Source organism: Falco naumanni, chromosome 19, assembly GCF_017639655.2.
Source record: "Falco naumanni isolate bFalNau1 chromosome 19, bFalNau1.pat, whole genome shotgun sequence".
In the NCBI taxonomy this organism is placed as follows: Eukaryota; Metazoa; Chordata; class Aves; order Falconiformes; family Falconidae; genus Falco; species Falco naumanni.
In genome coordinates, this window is record NC_054072.1 from 5435647 (window position 1) to 5456034 (window position 20388).

Below are 20388 nucleotides of genomic sequence, written 5' to 3' on the forward strand. Positions count from 1 at the left end.
CTGCAGCGGCTGCTCCTCAGAGGCAGCCTGTTCCCAGAGCCCCGGCCCAGGTCCTTTACTCCTTGCCCCTCCAAAATGGCTCTCCAACATGGCAGCGCCTTGGGAGCCAGCTGCAGAGCATGGAGAAGGCAGTTAGCTCGGCATCCACTGGTGCCCAGCTCGGCAGAGAGCCAGGGTGAATGCCAAAGCCACAGCCCGTGTCCCCCGGGGTGCATCGGCCGCAGCTCCGTGCCCTCACTGGAGCTGTCAGTGCAGCAACAGCCCCCCCAAGCCCCCCAGCTTTCGTCACCAGCGAGGATGAGGGCAATAATGGCACTGAGGGTCCTACAGCTTCCAGCTGAACAGCCCCGAGGCAGCAGGAGCCTGATTTCCTCTTGTCATCCACTGCCCACAACGTGGGGGCCGCTGCAGCATGGGGTGGGGGACCAGGCTCCAACTGGGGTGATTTCAAGGGCTGCTGGCCAAGAACCTTCTGCAGTTGCGTTGGGTTTTTTTGCTTTACAGAAACTCTTGATTCTAGTGATGCAGCTGAGCTCGTCCATCAGGTTTCCCCACCCGGTGAGGTGTTTACCATGAACTTCCTGCACGCTCGCAGGGATGGACCTAGCCCAAAAATACCTTGAGGATGAGGAGTTTCAGGCAGCAGAGCTGGTCACAAGAAGGGAGACAAAGCCCTTTCGGAACTGCTCTTTCAGAAAAAAGATCAAGCGATCAGAACACTGGATTTAAAGTATAATTATTTTAGTGTTCCATGAAAGCAAAAGGCATTTAAAAACAAATAGGCACCCAGGCTAAAAGCAGACAGCATAAACAGGGAAAAATACATTCAGAACCTTCAATAACAAAACAATACACTTGATTCTTAAGGCTCTTAAAGTCAAGGTGAAGCACCTTGCTGCACATAAAATGCCAGTCCCCTTATGCCAAAGAAAGGCTTTAACTAGTATTGCCAATAAAAGACTGAGGTACAAGGTTTGTGCGATGCTTTCACGGCCATGGAAGTAGAAGTGTGGCTGGTGCAGGACCGTGACCCTGCAGCAGCACCTGTGCTACTTGGGCAGAAGGTGTGACACTGCAACCACCAGAGAGAACAGCCCCAGGGGCAACAGCCAGACACAACCTGAGGTCCACCTCGGAGGACAGGGCCGTAACTGGCAAAAAAGGCTGCCAGGAGAGGATAGCACAGGTTTTAAGGTTTCATCTCTAAGGAGAATGCTAAGAACGCGTATTATCACTTTGTTTCTGCGCATGTAGCTTCAAGACACATATTCTGGCCAACACAAAGGCACGTGATCCAAACTTCCTAAAATCCATACTTCAAAAGCATCGCACACGGCACCGCAGTGCCTTCAGCAGCCAGCGACTCAGTAGTACTTGTATTGTTTTCAAATGAGGCCAGCAAAAAAAGTAAGAATCCAGTCTTGCTTCCCACACGTCCAGTTACAACTACCGATAATGCAGTTTTTGAACCATTATGTCACCGCTCGAAGGCACAACTGGTTTTTCTGACTCTCTGACCTAGAACATCAGAAAGCTATGGAATAAAGTCTAGTTTATTAGTGAGGTATAGGCAACTGTTTCTTTTCAGAGATCCACTGCGGCACAAGGAGGAAACAAATTAATCCTTCATCTTCCTCACTATTTCAAGGCACAAGAAGCAGCAGCAGTTTTCAGTAAGGCCAACCAGTACCACCCAAAATTAAAACCACCAGCCAAGAGCTGAAGATGCCACTAAGACCTTCTGTGTTTCAGACCCTTCGTTCACAGAAGAGGGTACAGCAGGAAAGAAAACCCCTTCACTGAAGAAATCTGCTCAAATACATCAAATTAGAAAAAAAAGTACCTGAAGTCTTTGAAGGCTCTTAATGCTTGTTTCAACTCAAGCTTCCCGTGAAGGACAGCTCTGTCAGAAAAGCTCCACTTTGGTAGTAAGTCAAGTTTACAGTAATAAAAATGTAATTAACATTTGTTGAATTTTCCAATAAATGTATACATCTCTAGGCAAATATATTAAACTACTCTTCACTACAAAAATACAGTATTTGAGAAGTCTCCAGCAACTTTCAGTGTTTTATGAAAATAGTAAGACGACTGCTAACAGGTTGATAGTCAATCCATCTGGTTTAGTCCCTCAATAAAGTGCTTTGCTGTAGAAAAACTGAGTTAGAAACTCACCCCTTTCAAGCTAAGCCAGGAGTGATCCAACAGACCCTTTCAACTTCTGAAAGTAGGAGTGTTTGCTTTGGTCCTCTGCTATTTCAACTTTCTTCTAAGCCTTTTATGGACTCTCACAACCCTGATAAATCCCAGAGATGCAAACAGGCATCTGATTTTTTTGATCTTTGACAAGAGCTTGGGAAAAAAAAAAAAAAAAAAAAAAAAAAAGATCCCCAAACCCAAACCCCTACATTTAGTTTTTCAGTGGAGGAAGCCTGTTGTGGTGATTGCTGATAGCGCTATGCTGTTACTTGCTGTCCAATGAGATGGGGAGGAGAACATACCTGTCTCTGTCAAGCTGCAAAGCAGCTACACATGAAGGAAGCAGACAGAGGTATCGATTGCCTATCAAAACCAGCATTCTTTCTCAGCTACATAAAATTCTCATTCCATTCTGAGCAGCAAGTCCCAAAGAAAAGCAAGTCAGGTTTGAGCACTAGCGCTGAGGGCTCCCATCCGCAGGGGCGGGCAATTCGGTTCCTCTCTTGGCTGTATAAGGAATGCATGAAATAGTGTTGTAAGACTGATCACTCTAAGGTCGTTCCAAGGTAAACCCCAGCTCCAAAATCCAAGGTATTTAAATTTAATAAACTGCAATGGTGTAGAAGAAAAATCATCACAGAGCTCCCATACAGCAAAAGACACGGCAACGCACGTGTCCTGTGAAATCCACACCTACTTAAGACTACAGGACAGAAACCAGGCGTACCTTTGCCTCCCTCATTTGAACGACCTTTGAATCAGGAATTTGAAGTCTGTAAGAGAACAGCTTCCGATTTAAAATGCACCTTCGGCCCAAATTCATTAATTCTGTTCCTATAGTAGACAAACATACCATGACATCTCAATGTTTCCTGTACCAAAAAATGCCTGTAAACCTTCCCCTTGGAGAACTGCTTTGAAACAATATGTACTTTATGAGATTAACTAAGCTTTGCTTCTTCCTTTCCAATCTAAGGTTTAATTTGCATTCAACTTGTAGGGCATTAATTACTTTTAAAATACAGCCCTCACAGCCCTGGTCTGAAGCACTTTGGACTTCTCCAGTGTAGTTATCAGTATTATTTTTTAAAAAAACAATCAAATCCTCAGACTCTACCATACAAGATTTTATATTGCACTACAACTCAAGATATGGAAAGAAGAGTAATTGACCTATCAAAGCTGCTACAAAATAAAACCATTAAAAAAAAAATCTTCATAAAAGGATCATCAGTGCCTTGCTGGCAAGCAAAACACTTCAAAAACCCTTCACCCTTCCTATCGCAATCAGCCTTTGGATTAGATGCCTGAACAAGTCTTCCCAAATAATGGAAAGAAACCAAAAAATAAATACGGTAAGTTGACTCCACTCCTGGACTCCACATGCAAAACTTGATGTAACTACTGATGAAACTGAGAGTTGCTCAAGGCAGAAACAGGAAAGAGGTCATTTTCTTGGGCAGCACAACCAGTACCACCTGCCTCACATCGTCTCCTTATTAATCAAACTCCACTGGTGTGAATTCAGTCCTTTGTTCAACCAACCTCCCTAGAGCTTTTACATCTTTCCAGCTTTTTTGTTTCCAGACGTTGAAACACGAAGAATGTTTGGGGTTTCTTCCATCACTCTGACAAGCAAGTTATCGATGTAGTCTTCAAGCTCACGCACCTGGAGATCCTTCTTGGTAATTGTATCCTTCTGTTTCAAGACCAGCTGGATCAGCTCATCGTGCGTTAGCTGAGCATAAGCATAGGCAGGATCTGAAGGATCATATTTCTTTGAGAGAGAAGAAAGGCAGGGTCATTACAGACATACGGGCATTTCAAAATAGCAACAGAAAGGTATCTGGTAGCTGGCTTGTGGAATTCAGAGCACCAGTGAACAACTTTACACACAATGTTTGCAGAACCACAGCTGCTCTTCAAAAGTATGACTGTGCTTCGTATCTTTCTAAAAGTAAGTTCATCCAAACGATGTTTTGAAACATCAGTTATTAGCACTTTAGGATCAAGAGCAGCAGGCTGCTCAGAGCCAAGCTGTGCAATGGCCACGGCACTAACAACGACAGGGAGAGAGGCTGGCAGGCCAGGCCAGCTTTCTGCTACAAAGCACCTATTGGGCCATTAGCAAACCTAGCCTGGAAAAATTCTTATGTCTACATATCTACTCATGCCCTTCCAGAATGCAGAATAGCTTTCTGAAAGTGTTTGGAGGCAAAAAGAGCAACTGCCTCGGAGTAAGTGCATGCTACTTACGGCGCAGAGACGCAATATATAGAGCTTAGGCAGTCTTCTCCACAACTTAGGCAGTATTCTCCACAACTGAAGGCAGGCTCGGAGCAAGACAGCCATTATGGATGGTAACCAGGCCACCGGTTTTAGCATAACATCTTTGCATAACATCAGTTCTGTAATTCAGCTCCGCTGCAATTTACTGTGGAGGAATGTCATGCAGACTCCAGGCAGCAGCCCACCCAGCTTAGTGCAGATACACGGAGGTTAGAGCCATGCACCATCCACTACCATCGTTTACAGACCAGCACTGGGGCAGCTATTGCTTAAAACATACCAAAGGCTAGGAAAGCCAAATTCAGGTTAAACAGCAAGAAACACTCACCTAGGCCTTTGGCATTTCCCTCTTGCAGTTATCACTGTGAAAACACATCACAACACAGCTTCTTTCTCTTCTTTTAAGTCTGCTTTTAACCCTTAAGCAATCTTGACAGGTACTTCACAGCTTCTGCCAATTCCTCCAGCTACTTTCTAGGACACTAAACCAGAATGCCAGCCCAGGCATTTCTGTCGCAGGGAGCATGCATACAACACGCTCACGTGACTACATCAAGCATAACTTCTTATGTGGAATCAGCAGCACACAATACTAATTACAAGTTTTCAACTCATTCAAAATAGCAACTTCTCAGTTTGAATCATTTAACCTGCGTTTTCTTCTTTTCCACTTACACCAGAAGGAGGCACTGCAGTTACTTTGGTACTAACTTCTCATTTTCCCCAAAACGCCCTTAAGAGCCAGTAACAGTACCCAGGGTTTTTTTCCCTGCTGACCCAGAGATGCTTCTAGCCATTCTGATCAACATGATTTTTAAGCTATGCCTCCAGCCTGGAGGTCTCTTTTGAGGCCAAGATCATGCAAAAAGTTCCTTTAAATCCGAGTGATTATGGAAGCTGCACAGCTAAGCTTTTAGGAAGAGGCCATGCCTTCATGGCAGGCACCTGGTCTCTCAATCTGCACAAGGTATTGATGCAACTCATTGCAAGGCAACAGCCACCCTGAGGTCACTCTTCCCACCTTCTTGGCTTTAAGAGCCACATACTTATTTCAGGGTGAAAATGAGCTTTGGGATCTAATCACACCTGACAATAAACGGTGACTAATTTGTCCATTTTTCTGTGCAGATCCAAGCTACGCAGCTCCCACACGTCACCAACGGGACCCTCTTCCAGGGGTAGCACTCCCGTGAGTCACCCATCGTTTCTGTCACAGACACCTCGCAGCTCACACACATCCTGCTCACCTCTGGGGTGTCAGCGCTCCACACTGCCCCCCCACCGAGAAACGCCCTCTGAGGCACCGATTCTATTATACATCAGTTTGCAAGAAAAAAAAAATAATTAGTGATTGTCCCCACCTTTGGCCAGTGACAAAAAGAAAGCTCATGCCCCCGCAGTGTAGTAACTACTGTTCTTTTTCTGCTCGAGATACAAGCCTAGGCAAACTACCTCCAATACAGGAACGCTTCAATTTACTGCTTAAGCTTTAGTTTTAAGCACCACTTTCCTCCATACCTTCACATTCATCTCGAGCAGCTTTTCACTCATAGTGCTGATGACATTCAGGTTTTTACTTTGAGGCTTGTTTGCTGTGGTATTCATTGGCTTCACAGGATGGAGTCTGCAACATTAACAAAGGTTTATGTTACTTAGGCAGTACATGTAACACCATCCCTACACAGATCTTCAAACTAAAAACAAATATAGCAAGAAATTGGGAAAAATTCCTACCCTTCTCTATCTCCAAAGAGCTAAGAGATTCAGCTTCAGGCAGGCAAGACATTTCTGTCTAAGCTGTAGGCTTTCTGTTAAGTGTACTCCAATTCTCTACTATCTTTACTGACTTAAGGCATTGGAGATAAAGAAGCAGTAATATAGGAAATACATTCTGAATGGTATGTCACAAAAGAAAAGCCAGGTTGGTCTACACAAGAAGGCAGTACACAGCAGCAGTTACACTCTGATCTGTCACACACTAGTATTTGAGTTTAACTTTCCTAATGAGAACTTATTTGTAGTTCTTGTAACAGATCAAATACTTCTACTATCCTGGGACATGCATGTATTATGCCTTTTCCAATCTGAACTTATGCCATAAGCTGCCAAAAAAGTGCTATCTTTATTTGCTTGAGCAGGATTTATATTGCCAGTTTTAATACAGGAAGAAAATTTTCCTTGTATCTCAGCAAATGCTGACCCAGAAGCATCCTAGACCCTAGAGAGAGTTCTGCAGATGAAGTACTGAGGGCTGACAGGTCAGCAGCGCTATTCCACAGACAACAGCAGCCCAGGAGGCAGTAGGAGCTGCCAACAGCTCCAGAAAGCAGCCACGCGTCGTTGGGAGAGACAGGCTTTAGCTGCATCACTTGTGGTTCACTTCAAGGTTGAGGAGCGCAGCTCAGCCAGGAAATGAAGCATCCCACTTTATCAGTTGACTGTTCTCCCATTTCTGAAAAATGGGTCAATCCCAGTCCGTTTCCATGATTTGATGAAACGACCTTATTTCTTAAACCGCCACCAAGCTTCCCTAATGGTTTTCCTAACAGGTAGCACTGTGATGAACAGCAGGTCCCCTCAAGCGCTCTGGGCATGCTTTAGTAGCCGTACAGATTCATCCAGTGCCAGCAATGATCCTACACTGGCATGACAGGACCCAGGTCCCGTCAAATCCACAGGCTAGAGGAAGTTAAAGCTGTTATGATGCCACTGCAAAGAGCAGTAAATTCCTGCAGCTGGAGAGACAGATCTGCACTCAAAGAAGAAAAAGCAAGGCTCGTATCAGCACCGAGATACTTTCTGTGTATTTCCCATATTGTCTCACCTGTGCTTAGGAGACACTGTTTCACCACTCTGCTGAGTTTGGTTAGGATATGATTCAGAGGGTGAAACCCATGCCTGAAGAAGCTTCTTCTTGCCAGAATTTCCTGCTTTATCTGCGAAGCCCTCGGCTGTTGGCTTTTTCGGAGACTCTGCTCTATGACTTGGGGTGTCAGAGAGAAGGGCTTGAGAGGAAGAGTAGGGCTGGGAAGGACTTGACAGGGAGGAAGAGGAAACAGAAGGCTCAAAGAAGTCACACTCTGCGCACTCCTTGACACCTGCACTTATTTTCAGTTCTTGTTTCTCAAAATTACTATTATGCTCTGTGGAATGAAACGTCATACCTAAGGCTGAGTCAGCTACCTGGTTATCGACACCATGAACATCCACTCTAGCAGACAGCATGGGTGATTTTTTTGGCTTACAAGCACTTCCTCCTCCTGGAGCAGCCCAGGTTACTTGGGTTGCAGCAGAGCTATCGGAGTGCTCTTTCAGTTCTTCATGCCGAGGCATTAAATCTAGAGACTGCTTTCCAGTTTCTGAAATGTTTTTATCACCTGCATCGACACCATAGTTCTCCTGACAGTCACCCAGCAGCTCGTCATCGGAGCCTCCTTCTGGAATAACTGGAAGACCGGTCAGTTTCAAACCACGGTCTCCAGTAACGGGAATGGCACACTTTAGATTCGTAAGACAGTCGAATAAATCGTCATTGCCTTCGTTTTTTAAATGCCTATTACTGCTGTCATCTCCAAGCATCACTGGAGGAGTGACAGTCTGCAATGAGCCACTTTGGGGGAGGCACCCAGAAGCATCCAAGGCTTTATCATTAGGTAATGGGGACACAGATTTTACACCGCCGCCTGAAGAAGGCAAATCACCACTTAACTCATCAGCCTGAGAAACCAGTGGGCACTTCTTCAGTGATAAAGATAACTGTGGTGCTGGCTTTGGTGTGACAAGCACGTCACTGTCAGCCCTCCCTACACTGGCTTCCTGAGGGGACGGCGTGCAAGCTCCCCAGGTTGCTTTGGCAGGTCCTACTTGAGAAAATGAGTCTTTTTTAGCAAGTGGAGCTGCCTGGGGCTCTAGCATGGGTGCACGTTCTTCCCATCTCTTTTCACCAAAAATCTCCTGCTTCTCTTTCAGTTGGCTCTCTGGGGAAGGTGGCTGCTCAGCACCGATCTCTGGCAAGAGGCTATTACTACACTTGGAAGGAGATGCAAAGCCTTTGTGGTCCTTGGTGCAGGGTTCAGTACTTACACCGCCTACTTCCACACCAGCCTCAACAGCGGTCTCTCTGTTTTGGATGGGACCTGTGCTGTCACTAGAGAGTTCTGATGATGGGTAGCACCCTGCTTCCAGTTGGCGAGCAAACCCTGCTTGCTCTCCTGTCGCCTCTGAACCCATAAGTAAGATTTCACTGAAATCAGAGCACTGCTTTTCACATTCCTGCCCACCCAAATCCTCATCACCTGATGTAATGCCCTCTGATCCATCACGGAGAAAGGACACAGATTTCCTGTTGCCTAGCTTACTTCTTTTCAAAGAAATCTCAACCTGAAGAGAATCGCACTGTTTCTTTGGAGCCAGGCCAGGGTTGTCAGAAAGGATGCAGAGAGGGTTTGATACAGCTTTGACGTTACTCGTTAAAGCCACATCTGAAGAGCTCTCTGAAGCATCATGCCCAGAGTGTTTCAGCTCAGCAGGGTGTTCTGCTGAGGAACAGTCTTCATCAAAAGGAAGGCACAAAGATGAAGAACTGGCAACAACTTTGAAACCTGGCGCATCTGCTTCCCACCCAAGCTTGGATACAAAGGGATTGTTGTCATTAAAATGACAGTCAGAGGGGGGAGAAGGTGCAGGTGAGTGAGAAAGAGCCTGGGAAGCCCACATATCAGTGCTTTCAGGACCTTGGCCCCATAAGTTCTGCCCCCATTCAGAAGCAAAAGGATTATTGCCACTACCAGAGACCTGCCCAGGAAGAGGCATTTTGGGAACAGGGGCTGCAAGATGATGGGACGAAGTGAAATGGGCAATGCTTTCGGGATCCAGGGTTGCACGTGCCCTGCCCCACTCAGGAGCAAACGGGTTCTTGCCATTTAAAAGCTCTGCAGCGGAAGGAGAAGTAAGAGATGCCGGAGAACTAGTAATGTTTTCAGAGTCTGGCACTTGGACTTTCTGTCCCATTTTAGAAATAAAAGGATTATTGTTACTACTGATACAGTGTACAGAAAGAAAAGCAGGAAGGGAATCAGGTGCAGGAGTAGGAAGCGTGGCTTTGGTTTCCTCCTCTGAAGACACGCCCAGTCTGCAAAAAGGGACAAAAAACTCGCATGTCACTTGCAGATGCAACATGAGGCAGGAACAGACAAGCTTTAGCACCAGACTCCATCAACTCCAAACACTGGAGATGAACTATATGTGCAAGAGACCTCAGAGCCTATCTGATAGACTTTGCATACTTACATACGCCTTTACAAAGCACTCGATTTACGTCAGAAGGCTCCTGCTACAGAGTTTGAACAGGTTACTGCGGCAGCTGCTTTTAAGCACTATCTCACCTTTTGCACCCCAAGCAATTTTATTAGTATGTATGTTTAAACACAGGAAGGACTGAAAATAAGGAGCTAGAGACAGACATAAACCACAGCCTTATTAGTAGGAAACACCTATATATATAAAAACACAAACACACACTATTTATAGATGTATCTTTTATCTATCTATATATGAAGGATAAAGGAGCAGAATTTCCGAAAAAGCCTTGTGTACAAATTCACACAAACGTCCCTTATGTTGCTGTGAACAATGCCAAAAGCTGAGGGGCTCCAAGATTAATACTTTGGAAGACCACAGCCAGATAGAGAAGAGTTGAGATGTTAGAACTGGTATTTTAGACTTGGGTATGTTCAAGATGCACAGCTCAGATAGAAGTTAGTTTTTGCAAGAGATCCAGCAAGAAAAATCACCCCTACAGTACCTGCCGAAACGCCTGCACTCAAAGAACCCCTATTTCAGCATCACTTATAAGGAACATCCCCGTATCAATCTCTTTTTCATACCGAGAAAGAACTCTGGATTATTATTTGTTATCAAAGCACCTAATGGCCAGCTTAAAACCACCAGGAACCCTGCAGAGCAACAGGCTTCTGCCGATGCAGGATGCCGAGCTGAGCAGCACTGCTCTGTGGCAGGAAGCAGCCCAGTTAAAGCCTGCCACCTGCAAATTTGACTGACCTGGGCTTGACAGCTTTCGTCTTCGCCGGCGCGGCAACTTTTTCAGGTTTCCGTTCTTCCTCAAAAGGGTTGAGAGGCTGCTTATTTGCAGAGACGTCTTCTGCGTGGTGACCATCTTCTGATGGATTCCCTCTGCCTAAATTTGCTGGAATTTCAAGATGTTTGGCCTCTTGTTCACTCTTCTCCTCTAGAACTTTGTTCTCCTCATCCTGCAGGGCTCTGTCAGGAATATTCTCAGCATCACTGTTCTTCACTGCTTCCTTCTTCCCAGTGACCAGACAGAGCAAGGCAGACTTTTTGTGGTCCGGTTTTTTGGTCTCTTTAATAACCTCAACACTCGGAGGAACGCTGGTTTCCAGGTATTCTTCACTGCTAAGCAATTTATATGATGGCAAAGTCATAGATTTAAAGGTCTCCAAGGATGCAGACCCAGAGAAAGCATGACTAGGAGATGTTCTTCCTGTCTCTTCAGGTCCTTTAGTAGATCTGGAAGACAGGTTCTCTTCAGAAGCAAAGAGCTGCTTCCTTCTGAAGTTGTGAGGAGAAGGGGAAGAGGCTGGAGTGTTGTCCTTCGTTGTGCTTTCTTCCATATAAACGTGGCTGCCGTTGATACACAGACTAGACTTGGAAACAGGATCGCTTTTGGATTTAAGGCCACTGAATAAAGAGAGCCCTTCTTTCTTGGTGTAGTTAGCGGTTACTTGGTTTAGTTGCCTGCTGTCCAAAGCTGCCGTTTTACGAGATTTAAATACAGGAGAGAAAGAGGACTTCTCTTCCAGGACATTTCCAAAGGCTTCTGAAAAAAACAAATGGGAAGAAATTCAAACTGCAAGAACATCCTTCCCTCTGACAGTTGCTACTGACAACCTCAGCGCTTCACAGTCATTAATGGACTGCTGCAACAGTAACACAGCAAGCGCACCAGCCACCTCCAAACCCTCTGGGTCCCCTACCACTGCCAGCCCTCGGCAAACCAGATCACATGTGCCGTTCAATGACCTAAAACCACCACAGATCACCCACTGGGAAGCTGCACTGCCCACATGTGCGGACGTTGCTCGCGCAGCCCCACGGTTTCTATGCTACCCCAAGGTAAGCTTAGCTGCGTCTAATGTCCTGCATGCACACCTGCCACCGCGGACAGAAGTGACTTTCTCTGCATTCGTTCAGTAAGCAGAATATAACTACTACACTAAAAAGGACGAAAAGTGCTAGCAAGCCTTTGGAGGCAAGCTTTGTGCTTCATCAGTGCAGTGAGTGCCAATACTCACTTTCTGAGGTTGGAGAGGTCTCGGACTCCTCGTCATCCCATTCTGACTGGAAGTCGCTGGGCCGCAGCCGAACCCTCTCGGTGACGGGCTGCTGTGTCGGTAGGACTGACATGGACTGGGAGAGGGAGGTCTTCTGCAGGCCAGGTTTGGAAAACAGGGTTTTGAACTTTATTTTCTTCTTTTCCTTCTCAACTGACTCATCTTCACTGTCAGCAGGGGAGTGAGTTGTGCTGGGAACGATCGCCGACGCCGTGTCAGAAAGGCCACTGCTCCTCTTCCCCTTGAGCTTGTCTTTGAGCTTGCCAAAGGGAGAGCGAGGCTTGTCTTTTATGGACAGGTCAAACATACTGGCTGTCATGTTGCTTCTCATAAACTGGATATCTACTTCAATCTCCCCTCTCTCCTTTTCCTTCTTCCCTGGTTTGGAGCGAAGCTTGTACCACCTGCAGAAACAAGGAGATTTCTGTTACAAACCAGTTCTTGAGAGGCACGAGTAATTCAGAACAACAGAGGGTATTTAAGTTTTAAAAATCAAATAAGCCCACAGCATAGGAAAAAAGAAAAGCCTTTAATCTTACAACAATGTCATAGTCATATGGCCCCAGGTCCCAAGGAAAACATTTCTCATTGTAAATAGAAAAAGTTATTAGTAAAATTTGTTTTAAAACTCAAGACCAGGAAGGGTTAAAGAAAAATGAAGAAAAAGAAGAAATACAACATGGAATTCCTGTATTTCAGCACAGCCACTCTCCCCTGTCCTTTAATCTGGCTTCCCCAAATTTGCAGACGCTAAGACTTTGAAGTGGGTTTGAGAGCTGACACTGGTACCAGAGAGCTTGCACACAGGCCCCACACCCTCATACCTTTCATTCCAGCTTCTTTTCAGTCGCTATCTTAATACCTCTTAAGCCAAGGAACCCCTAATCAACACAAGGAGAGCCAAATCAAGCCTTGCAGACCGTCTGGGGATTTCCACTCACCTCTACCAGCCTGTGACTGGAGCATGCCAGGAAGGACATTCGTTGGGCAGAACCTTATCCCATCCCACTTAATGCAGCGCCAGAACATTAAGTGCTGCATATTAAGTATGTGCTCACGGCATCCTACACTGCAAAAACACCACCTGCATGCTGCTATCCCACGTCCTTAATTACCACTACATGACATTCAAACCACATTAGGGCCAGCAACGAAAATTAGCAGCACCGCACACCAATACTTTTTTGTCTATCACTGGAGCCACAGAGTTCCCAACTCCACAGAACCGATAGGAAAGGCTGCCTGGAAAATGCTGGCTTCCTCCTCCTCACCAACTGGTACGGGAAAACAAAGGAAGCGAACAGAGCACACAAATCCACCTCTCCATCGAATTTGCACTTCAGTCCTTTGAAGGTGCACTTTGAAGCAATGACAGAGAATAGGAAAAGGCAGTTTGCTTCAGAGAAAATTCAAAACTAATGAGCATTAGCTGAAGGAGATGAATTCAGAAATCTGCTACAGAGAAACACTTAGAGGGAAATGAACGCTCAAGCACCACGCTACAGTTAGACATTCAGACCTGAAGTTACAAGACACCAGCACCAGGGAAGGGATTTTATAAGATGTCAGGCTTTGTCGGGTCCCTAAAACTGCAGACCCACAGCAGCAGTGAGGGGAGCACAGATCCTCTGCCTTTAATGCAAGCCAGCACTGGGCACTTTTGTTCTAACCCACGTGATTTCTAGGAGCATCCTGAGCTCGTATGGTTTTGGTGCCACGATTCATTCTGCACATTCTCTGCCCTGGGGACAGAGAAGGCCCTATTCGAAATGCATCCAAAACACAAACTACGTGTTCAGCGAAAGGCAGCTTAGCACCAACCAAAACAGGGCTATCGCTCTGGGAAGCATGCCGCTACATCTGCCTCCCTTTGAGCGGCTGAATAATGTACTGATAACCTCCCCCACAAACTACAAAATATAAAATCTTATTAATTTATGTTAGTGTGCACCTGTCAATCAACATGCATTTATTTTCCAAATAAAACCACCCCTTTACGGCTATACCTCACCACAGCAGCTATGCGATGACAAAAGACACAAGCTTCAAACAGAAAATGGAGAGTTGGGTGGACAACACTAAGGGCTGGAAATACCAAAGTTTTCCCAGGAGCAAAATTACATTTTCTCCACACACACCCACACCCATATTTTCCTTTGACCCAGACACCGAGAAACCAGCCCAGGAGGACCCGAGGCAAGCAGGGCTGACTCCTTGAACTCTGCTGACTGCACATTATGCTCCGCTGCAGTGTAAACACATTAGCTCTTGACACAACCTTAATGACAGCCACACTGTAATTAAAGCTTCACGAGTGGTGATGGCTTTGTCAAGAAACAGGACGGCAGCTCTCGGCTTTGGCCAAGCCCGTGTCAGTACCTGGATCTGCTCCGGTGAGCAGAAGAGGAAGGTGACTCACTGGCCACCTCAAGCCACATTACAAGGCTGCTGACTCCCAGTAAAACCCTCCCAGTAACCACCCCTGGATTCCAGCGCACCGTCCCAGTGTTTATGTTCAAAAGGGCAACTATGACACAGAGCCGGCGCTTGGTAATAAAGGAAAAGTCTCCCAGCTTGGTGTCCTGCTGCAACAGCGAGGCCAGCCCATACAACCCTGAATTATCTGCTCTTACACGCGCTTAGGCTCTGCTAAGCATTTATTAAGAAAAATATATAAATAGCTGGCTGTAGCCTACGTTCATTCCCTGTTGGAAGGAGGAGGCATTTCGACACACGAGGTGTCTCGGGTCAGCCTGGCTGCTCCCAGCACACACTCTCAGCATCCACGTGTAAATATTTAAAAATCAAGCCCAGGCACAAGGCAGGGCTGGCCAGGCACCAGGTGCTGTGCTGGGGGCTGCCCCACGCCAGGAGAGACCTCGATGGGTCACCCCATGGGTCCTCGTGAGGCTTGAGGGGTCCCTGTGTGGCACAGGGGTCCCCCACCAGAGCCCCAGGCCCCTACGTGGCCCAGAGCACCCCAGCCCTCTCCCCAGCCCCTGCGGGGCCCAGAGCACCCCAGCCCTCTCCCCAGCCCCTGCGGGGCCCAGAGCCCCCCCATCCCTCTCCCCAGCCCCTGCGGGGCCCAGAGCACCCCCATCCCTCTCCCCAGCCCCTGCGGGGCCCAGAGCCCCCCCATCCCTCCCCCCAACCCCTGCGGGGCCCAGAGCCCCCCACGCCTCTCCCTGCCTCCATGGGGCCCAGAGACACCCCCCTCATCACTCCCCCAGCCCCTGTAGGACCCAGAGGCCCCCCAACCACCTTGCCAGCCCCTGCCTTGCCCCCAGACCCCCATTCCTCTTCGGCCCCCCCGCCCCGGCCCCCCGAGCCCCCGCAGCCCCCCGCCCCGGGCCCACCTGCTGTGCCGCCGCCCGCCCTCGGCCCGCAGCGCCGCCAGATCCACCTCGGCGCGGCCCAGGAACTTGTCGAGGCCGACGAGGGCGCGGTGCAGCACGGTGAGGCGCAGGGCGGCGGGCCGCGGCGGCGGCGGCAGCTCGAAGGTGGCCTCCTCCCGCCAGAGCGGGCGGCCCTGGCACCGCTCCGCCACCGACGTGGAGAACTTGTCGCGGCCCAGCGCCATCACGGTGTAGGCGTCGCTGCCGCCGCCGCCCGCCGCCGCCTTGGCCCGCAGCCCCCGCGCCTGCAGCACCGTCACCTGCACGTGGGTGGGCACCCAGGCCGGCGCCGGGCCCGACATGGCGGCGGTGCGGGGCGGGCGGGAGCGGAGCGGAGCGGTGCGGTGCGGAGCGGGAGCCGAGCGGGTGCGGAGCGGGAGCGGAGCGGGCGGCCCGGTGCGCTCCCGCCCCGCCCCTCTCGCGAGAGCACGGGGCGGGGCTGGGAGGGGAGGGGCGTGGCCAGGGGCGTGCAGGTGTGTGCACATGTATGTGCAGGTGTGCGCACAGGTGCATGCACAGGGGCGTGCAGGGGTGTACAGGTGTATGTGCAGGGGGTGCAGGTGCATGCACAAGTGTATATACAGGCGTATGTACAGGGGTGTACAGGTGCATTTACAGGTGTACCTATAGGTGTATGCACAGGTGTATGTACAGGTGCATCTACAGGTGTATGTACAGGGGTGTACAGGTGCATATACAGGTGTATGTACAGGGGTGTACAAGTGCATCTACAGGTGTATGTACAGGTGTGTGCAGGTGTATGTACAGGGTGTACAGGTGCATCTACAGGTGTATATACAGGTTTGTGCAGGTGTATGTACAGAGGGTGTACAGGTGCCTCTACAGGTGTATATACAGGTGTATGCAGGTGTATGTACAGGGTGTACAGGTGCATCTACAGGTGTATATACAGGTGTATGTACAGGTTTGTGCAGGTGTATGTACAGGGTGTACAGGTGCCTCTACAGGTGTATATACAGGTGTATGCAGGTGTATTTACAGGGTGTACAGGTGCATCTCCAGGTGTATATACAGGTGTATGCAGGTGTATTTGCAGGGTGTACAGGTGCATCTCCAGGTGTATGTACAGGGGTGTACAGGTGCAGCTACAGGTGTATGCACAGCGGTGTGCAGGTGTGTGTACAGCATGTACAGTGTATGCACAGGTGTGTACAGGTGTATGTATGGGGTGTGAAGGGGTGTACAGATGTGTGTGGCATGCACAGGTGTACATACAGGTGTATGCATGTACAGCTCTGTACAGGGTGTGTGTATATGTACAGTGGTGTGTGAACGGGCGTGTGTGTGTACAGGACAGGGGCTGTGTGTGCATCCATAGAGGTGTCTGTATGGGCACGCTGTATGTACAGCTGCGTGTGTGTGCAGCTGTGGGGGGGTGTACGGGGGAGTGGTTTTGTGCTTGCCTGGGGCTGTGCATGCACAGGGCAGCGTGTGTGGGTGTTGTGGAGGGTTACAAGTGCCTGTGCGTACAGGTGGGTGCTTGTCTGGGGGTACAGGCTGGGGGGGGGCGGGAGGGGGGCTGGTGCAGGGTGTGCATGGCAGGTGTGCAGGGCTGCAGAGCAGACTACCCTGTCCTGGTGTGGCTCCGTCCCCTCACCTGCCCTGAGCCTGCAGGGAAAGTACCGATGCTTCTCCAAAAACAATCTGGCAGGAGAAATGCCATTTCCAAAACCCGAGCAAGAATCAATTTCATGGTTGCTGTACGATTCATTTAATGAAACAGGCAGCTACTTACAGCCGTCGCCCCAGCGAAATGCTTTTCACCCCTTCCTCGCACTCCTGCAGACCCATTTTCTTCATTAATTTAGAATAATGACACTGTGAGGTTCCAAAGCGAAGCACGCAGCCCTGCCAGGCGCTGTGTCCTCCAGGAGCTGTGCTGCCCCATCCCATCCATCCCACCCCATCCCCTGCTCCCCGGAGCACCCACCCCACACCCGGCGATGCTGGTAATGCTCTGGTCCCCCCACTCTCTTCAAAGCCCGGTAGCCTCAGCACGAGGCGCCACCAGCCCTTTGGATCGCAGCATCCCAGGGCATCCCACCAAGCAGCCAGTCATGGAGCCAACCCTGGGGACGGGGACAGTCTGTGGGCCACACGTGCTGCCCTGGGGGGGAGATTTGAGACCCTCGCGGGAGGGATGGGTTTTGCTGGGACTGGTGAGGCTGCAGGTGCGCAGCTGGGGGTGGCTAGGGCAACTTGCAGGGAAAAGCTGCAGGAGATGCATTTTTGCTCATGCCAGCGGCTGTCGTGGTGGCAAAGGCTGCTCGGGGCGTGCCAGGAGCGGAGCCGAGCACCTGTTGCAGGGCAGGCGTAGGGAAGGATGCTGCAGCGAGTGCTGCAAACCCCTGGGCAGGCAGGAGGACCCTGGTTGCCTCTGGTCCCGCAGGCAGGACAGCATCCCCGGCCCCTCAGCAGCGAGGAGAGCCCTGCCATCCACGGGGTGAAGCGCACGGCCGTGGAGGGGCTGGGGAGCGAGACCCCAGCCTCAGAGCATGCCACCAACAGCCCCACAGTTCTTGGCAGGGATGATTTTCCTCTTGCAGGCAAACATCTTTCGGAGCTCCCCGCGGAAGCGGTCGTGCAGCCAGGCGTAGAGGAAGGGGTTGCAGCATGAGGAGCTCATGGCAAACCAGTGGCAGAGCAGCTGGATGAGGAGGAAGTAGTGCTTGTTGATGAGGTTGATGTCGATGTCTCGGATGATGTTGAAGACGTGGATGGGGAGCCAGCAGACCCCGAAGGCCGCCACCACCAGCACAATGAGGCGGAAGATCTTTCTTTTCCTCAGACGGTCAAACTCGGCTTGGCTCTGCGTGGGGTGGCCAGGGACCACCCGGTTCCTCAGCTTCACTGAGATGCAGATGTAGGAGAGGGAGACGGCAGAGAGGGGCAGGATGTAGGTGACGATCAGGGTGCCGTAGGCATAGGCCAGGCGCTGCGTCTCCTTCTCCATCCAGAACTCCTCGCAGATGGCGAAGCCCTCCTGCCGAAACTCCACGTGGTAGGTGTGGGCGATGGCGGGGGCCACCAGCACGCAGGACAGCAGCCAGATGCCCCCCACCACAGAGATGCAGCTGGTGACTGAGATGCGCTTCTTCAGGGGGTGCACAGTGGCGTAGTACCTGCAGGGAGGTAAATGGGGGAGCCTGAGCCCTAGAGCAGCCCGGCAGCCCAAGCCCCCCCCCCCCAGCAGCCCCCAGGGCAAGGGGTGGCTGGCGGCAGGGCTGGGGCCATGGGAGGCAGAGCCCTGCCAGCTCCAGGAGCAGAGGCACGGCCTTGGGCTGGGAAGGGGCTGGCTGGGAACAGGGGGGACAACTGCATCCCCTTGCTCTGCCATGGAGCCCCTGGAAGGACTGGGTTGCTTCTGCCACCTTCGAAAGCGGGGCCAGGCATGGGGCGCGGAGCATCCCTCCTGCAGCCTGTCTCTGGACCCACCTTGAGGACCGCAGGCAGCACTGAGTGAATGACAATAAAAGCCAGCAGTTCCTCCTTTACTTCCTCCTCCCCTGAGCATCTTCCACTCCTCTCCGTGGCAGTCCTTATGATCTCCCTTACAATCAAGGGCTGGTCCTAAATGGGCTCCCAGCAAGGTACCTTCAGTGACCGTAATTAGATGTTATGCAGCTCTTTTGCATACTAAGTGCTCTGCCCCCTGGCACAGCCCGCCACTTAGTATTGCAGCATTTGCTATCGCAACATTAAATATTGCAACGTTCAGGAAAGCACTGGCAGCTCTTCGTGTGCTTTGCTCACAGGCTTGTGCTGAAGCCCGAGACCAGCAGAGGCCCGGGGCAGCCGTGTGCTCCCCCTCATTGGAGCTGGAGGATTTGAGCTAAAATTGTCCATTTACTATAAATCCCAATGACATTTTATGAATGTGCTGAGGACAGTGTAATTTGGTGGCTGCCTCTTTAGCAGGAGAAACAAGCAATTAATTTTCACCCCCCAAAAAAGGGCTTTGCTGAAGAGCAAAAGGAGAACATCAGCACTGCTGGGGACATCTCAAGCCCCTGGCGAGAGCAGCACAGCTCTGCCAGCAGTCCAGCCTCTCTCAGCTATTCCACTCAAATCTTTCATTTTTTTAATCTTCTCTTTTTTTCCCCTCTCTTCCCATCATGGTCCTGCCCCGCTCCCACCTGGGGCAGAGGCATATGAGTGTGAGAGGCACTCTCGGTGCTGCCAGCGTCGCACCCATCCCTGCAAGGTTTGGAGCACCTTTTATGAGAGGAGGTCTCTATGGAAACACAATTTTTACAAACCACCCCCATCAGACCCTGCCCAGGCGCACTCGGGGATGCGAAAGTGCTCTTCACCCAGGGGCCAGAGCACAGCATGATTTGAGTGCAGATTTGTCTGGCAAAGTATGAAGAACCAGGAGCAAACTCCAGCGAGTCCTTGTGAGAGAGCAGCGCCTGCCGGGAGCACGGATCTGGCTGCGGGGGAGCAGATTTCAGTAGCGATGGCTCTGTACAGGCAGGCGTGAAACCGCGCAACACCATTTCCCGATGCGGCCAGCCGAACGCCCCCACTGCACTTCCTCCACCTGAGCTCGAGTCCTGATGCTAAAGAGGAGGCTGCAGAGACACTGCAGAGATCCCCTGGATTTTTCCTTTTCCAGTTTTGAGCGTACAGCACTTAACACCCCAAGCTGACCAAGCAGCAGCTTGAGGGGACTGGGGACCCCCAAGCCACCCACCCTGCTGGTGCTTACCTGTCCACTGCGATGGCCATGAGTGTGAAGACGGAGACATAAACTGTCATGGGCTGCATCAAGAAGACAAAGTAGCACAAAAACTTCCCAAAAACCCAACCCTGGGGGTTGAAGGCATAGGCCAGGGTGAAAGGCACGCACGTAGCACACATCAGCATGTCAGAGAAAGCCAGGTTCCCGATGAAGAAGTTGGTGACGTTGTGCATCTTCTTGGTCTTGCAGATGACATAGAGGAGCAGGTAGTTGCCGAAGATGCCAACGAGGACAACCAGGGCGTAGCAGGGGATGATGAGGGGTTTGAAGGACTGGATGAGCTGCACCCCGGTGAACTGCGCGCTGGCATTGGAGTGGTTCTGCAGGGCAAGCTTGTAGACAGTGGTGTTGGCCCCGTCCCCCTCCATGG

At 50.1% G+C, this 20388-nt stretch overlaps 2 protein-coding genes across 6 annotated transcripts; both read right to left on the reverse strand.

Moving 5' to 3' along the window:
• Positions 1–724: 724 nt before the first annotated feature.
• On the reverse strand, positions 725–15624 carry RAB11FIP1 (RAB11 family interacting protein 1). Of its 5 annotated transcripts, XM_040618092.1 has the most exons (7): positions 15215–15624; positions 11820–12262; positions 10549–11344; positions 7313–9619; positions 6007–6112; positions 4817–4850; positions 3865–3976 (listed from the first exon to the last, which is right to left on the reverse strand). In XM_040618092.1, exons 1-6 carry the CDS (start codon positions 15553–15555, stop codon positions 4848–4850), a joined length of 3996 nt encoding a protein of 1331 aa, XP_040474026.1. In that variant the 5' UTR covers positions 15556–15624; the 3' UTR covers positions 3865–3976; positions 4817–4847. The 5 variants fall into 5 exon arrangements, with proteins under 5 accessions (XP_040474023.1, XP_040474027.1, XP_040474028.1 ...); XM_040618089.1 differs by lacking the exon at positions 4817–4850 and having other exon boundaries at positions 725–3976; XM_040618093.1 differs by lacking the exons at positions 4817–4850; positions 15215–15624 and adding an exon at positions 12683–14791 and having other exon boundaries at positions 725–3976.
• Positions 15625–17756: 2132 nt separating this feature from the next.
• LOC121099439 (prolactin-releasing peptide receptor-like) lies at positions 17757–20388 on the reverse strand. The gene is made up of 2 exons (XM_040618347.1): positions 19986–20388; positions 17757–18396 (listed from the first exon to the last, which is right to left on the reverse strand). Exons 1-2 carry the CDS (start codon positions 20384–20386, stop codon positions 17763–17765), a joined length of 1035 nt encoding a protein of 344 aa, XP_040474281.1. The 5' UTR covers positions 20387–20388; the 3' UTR covers positions 17757–17762.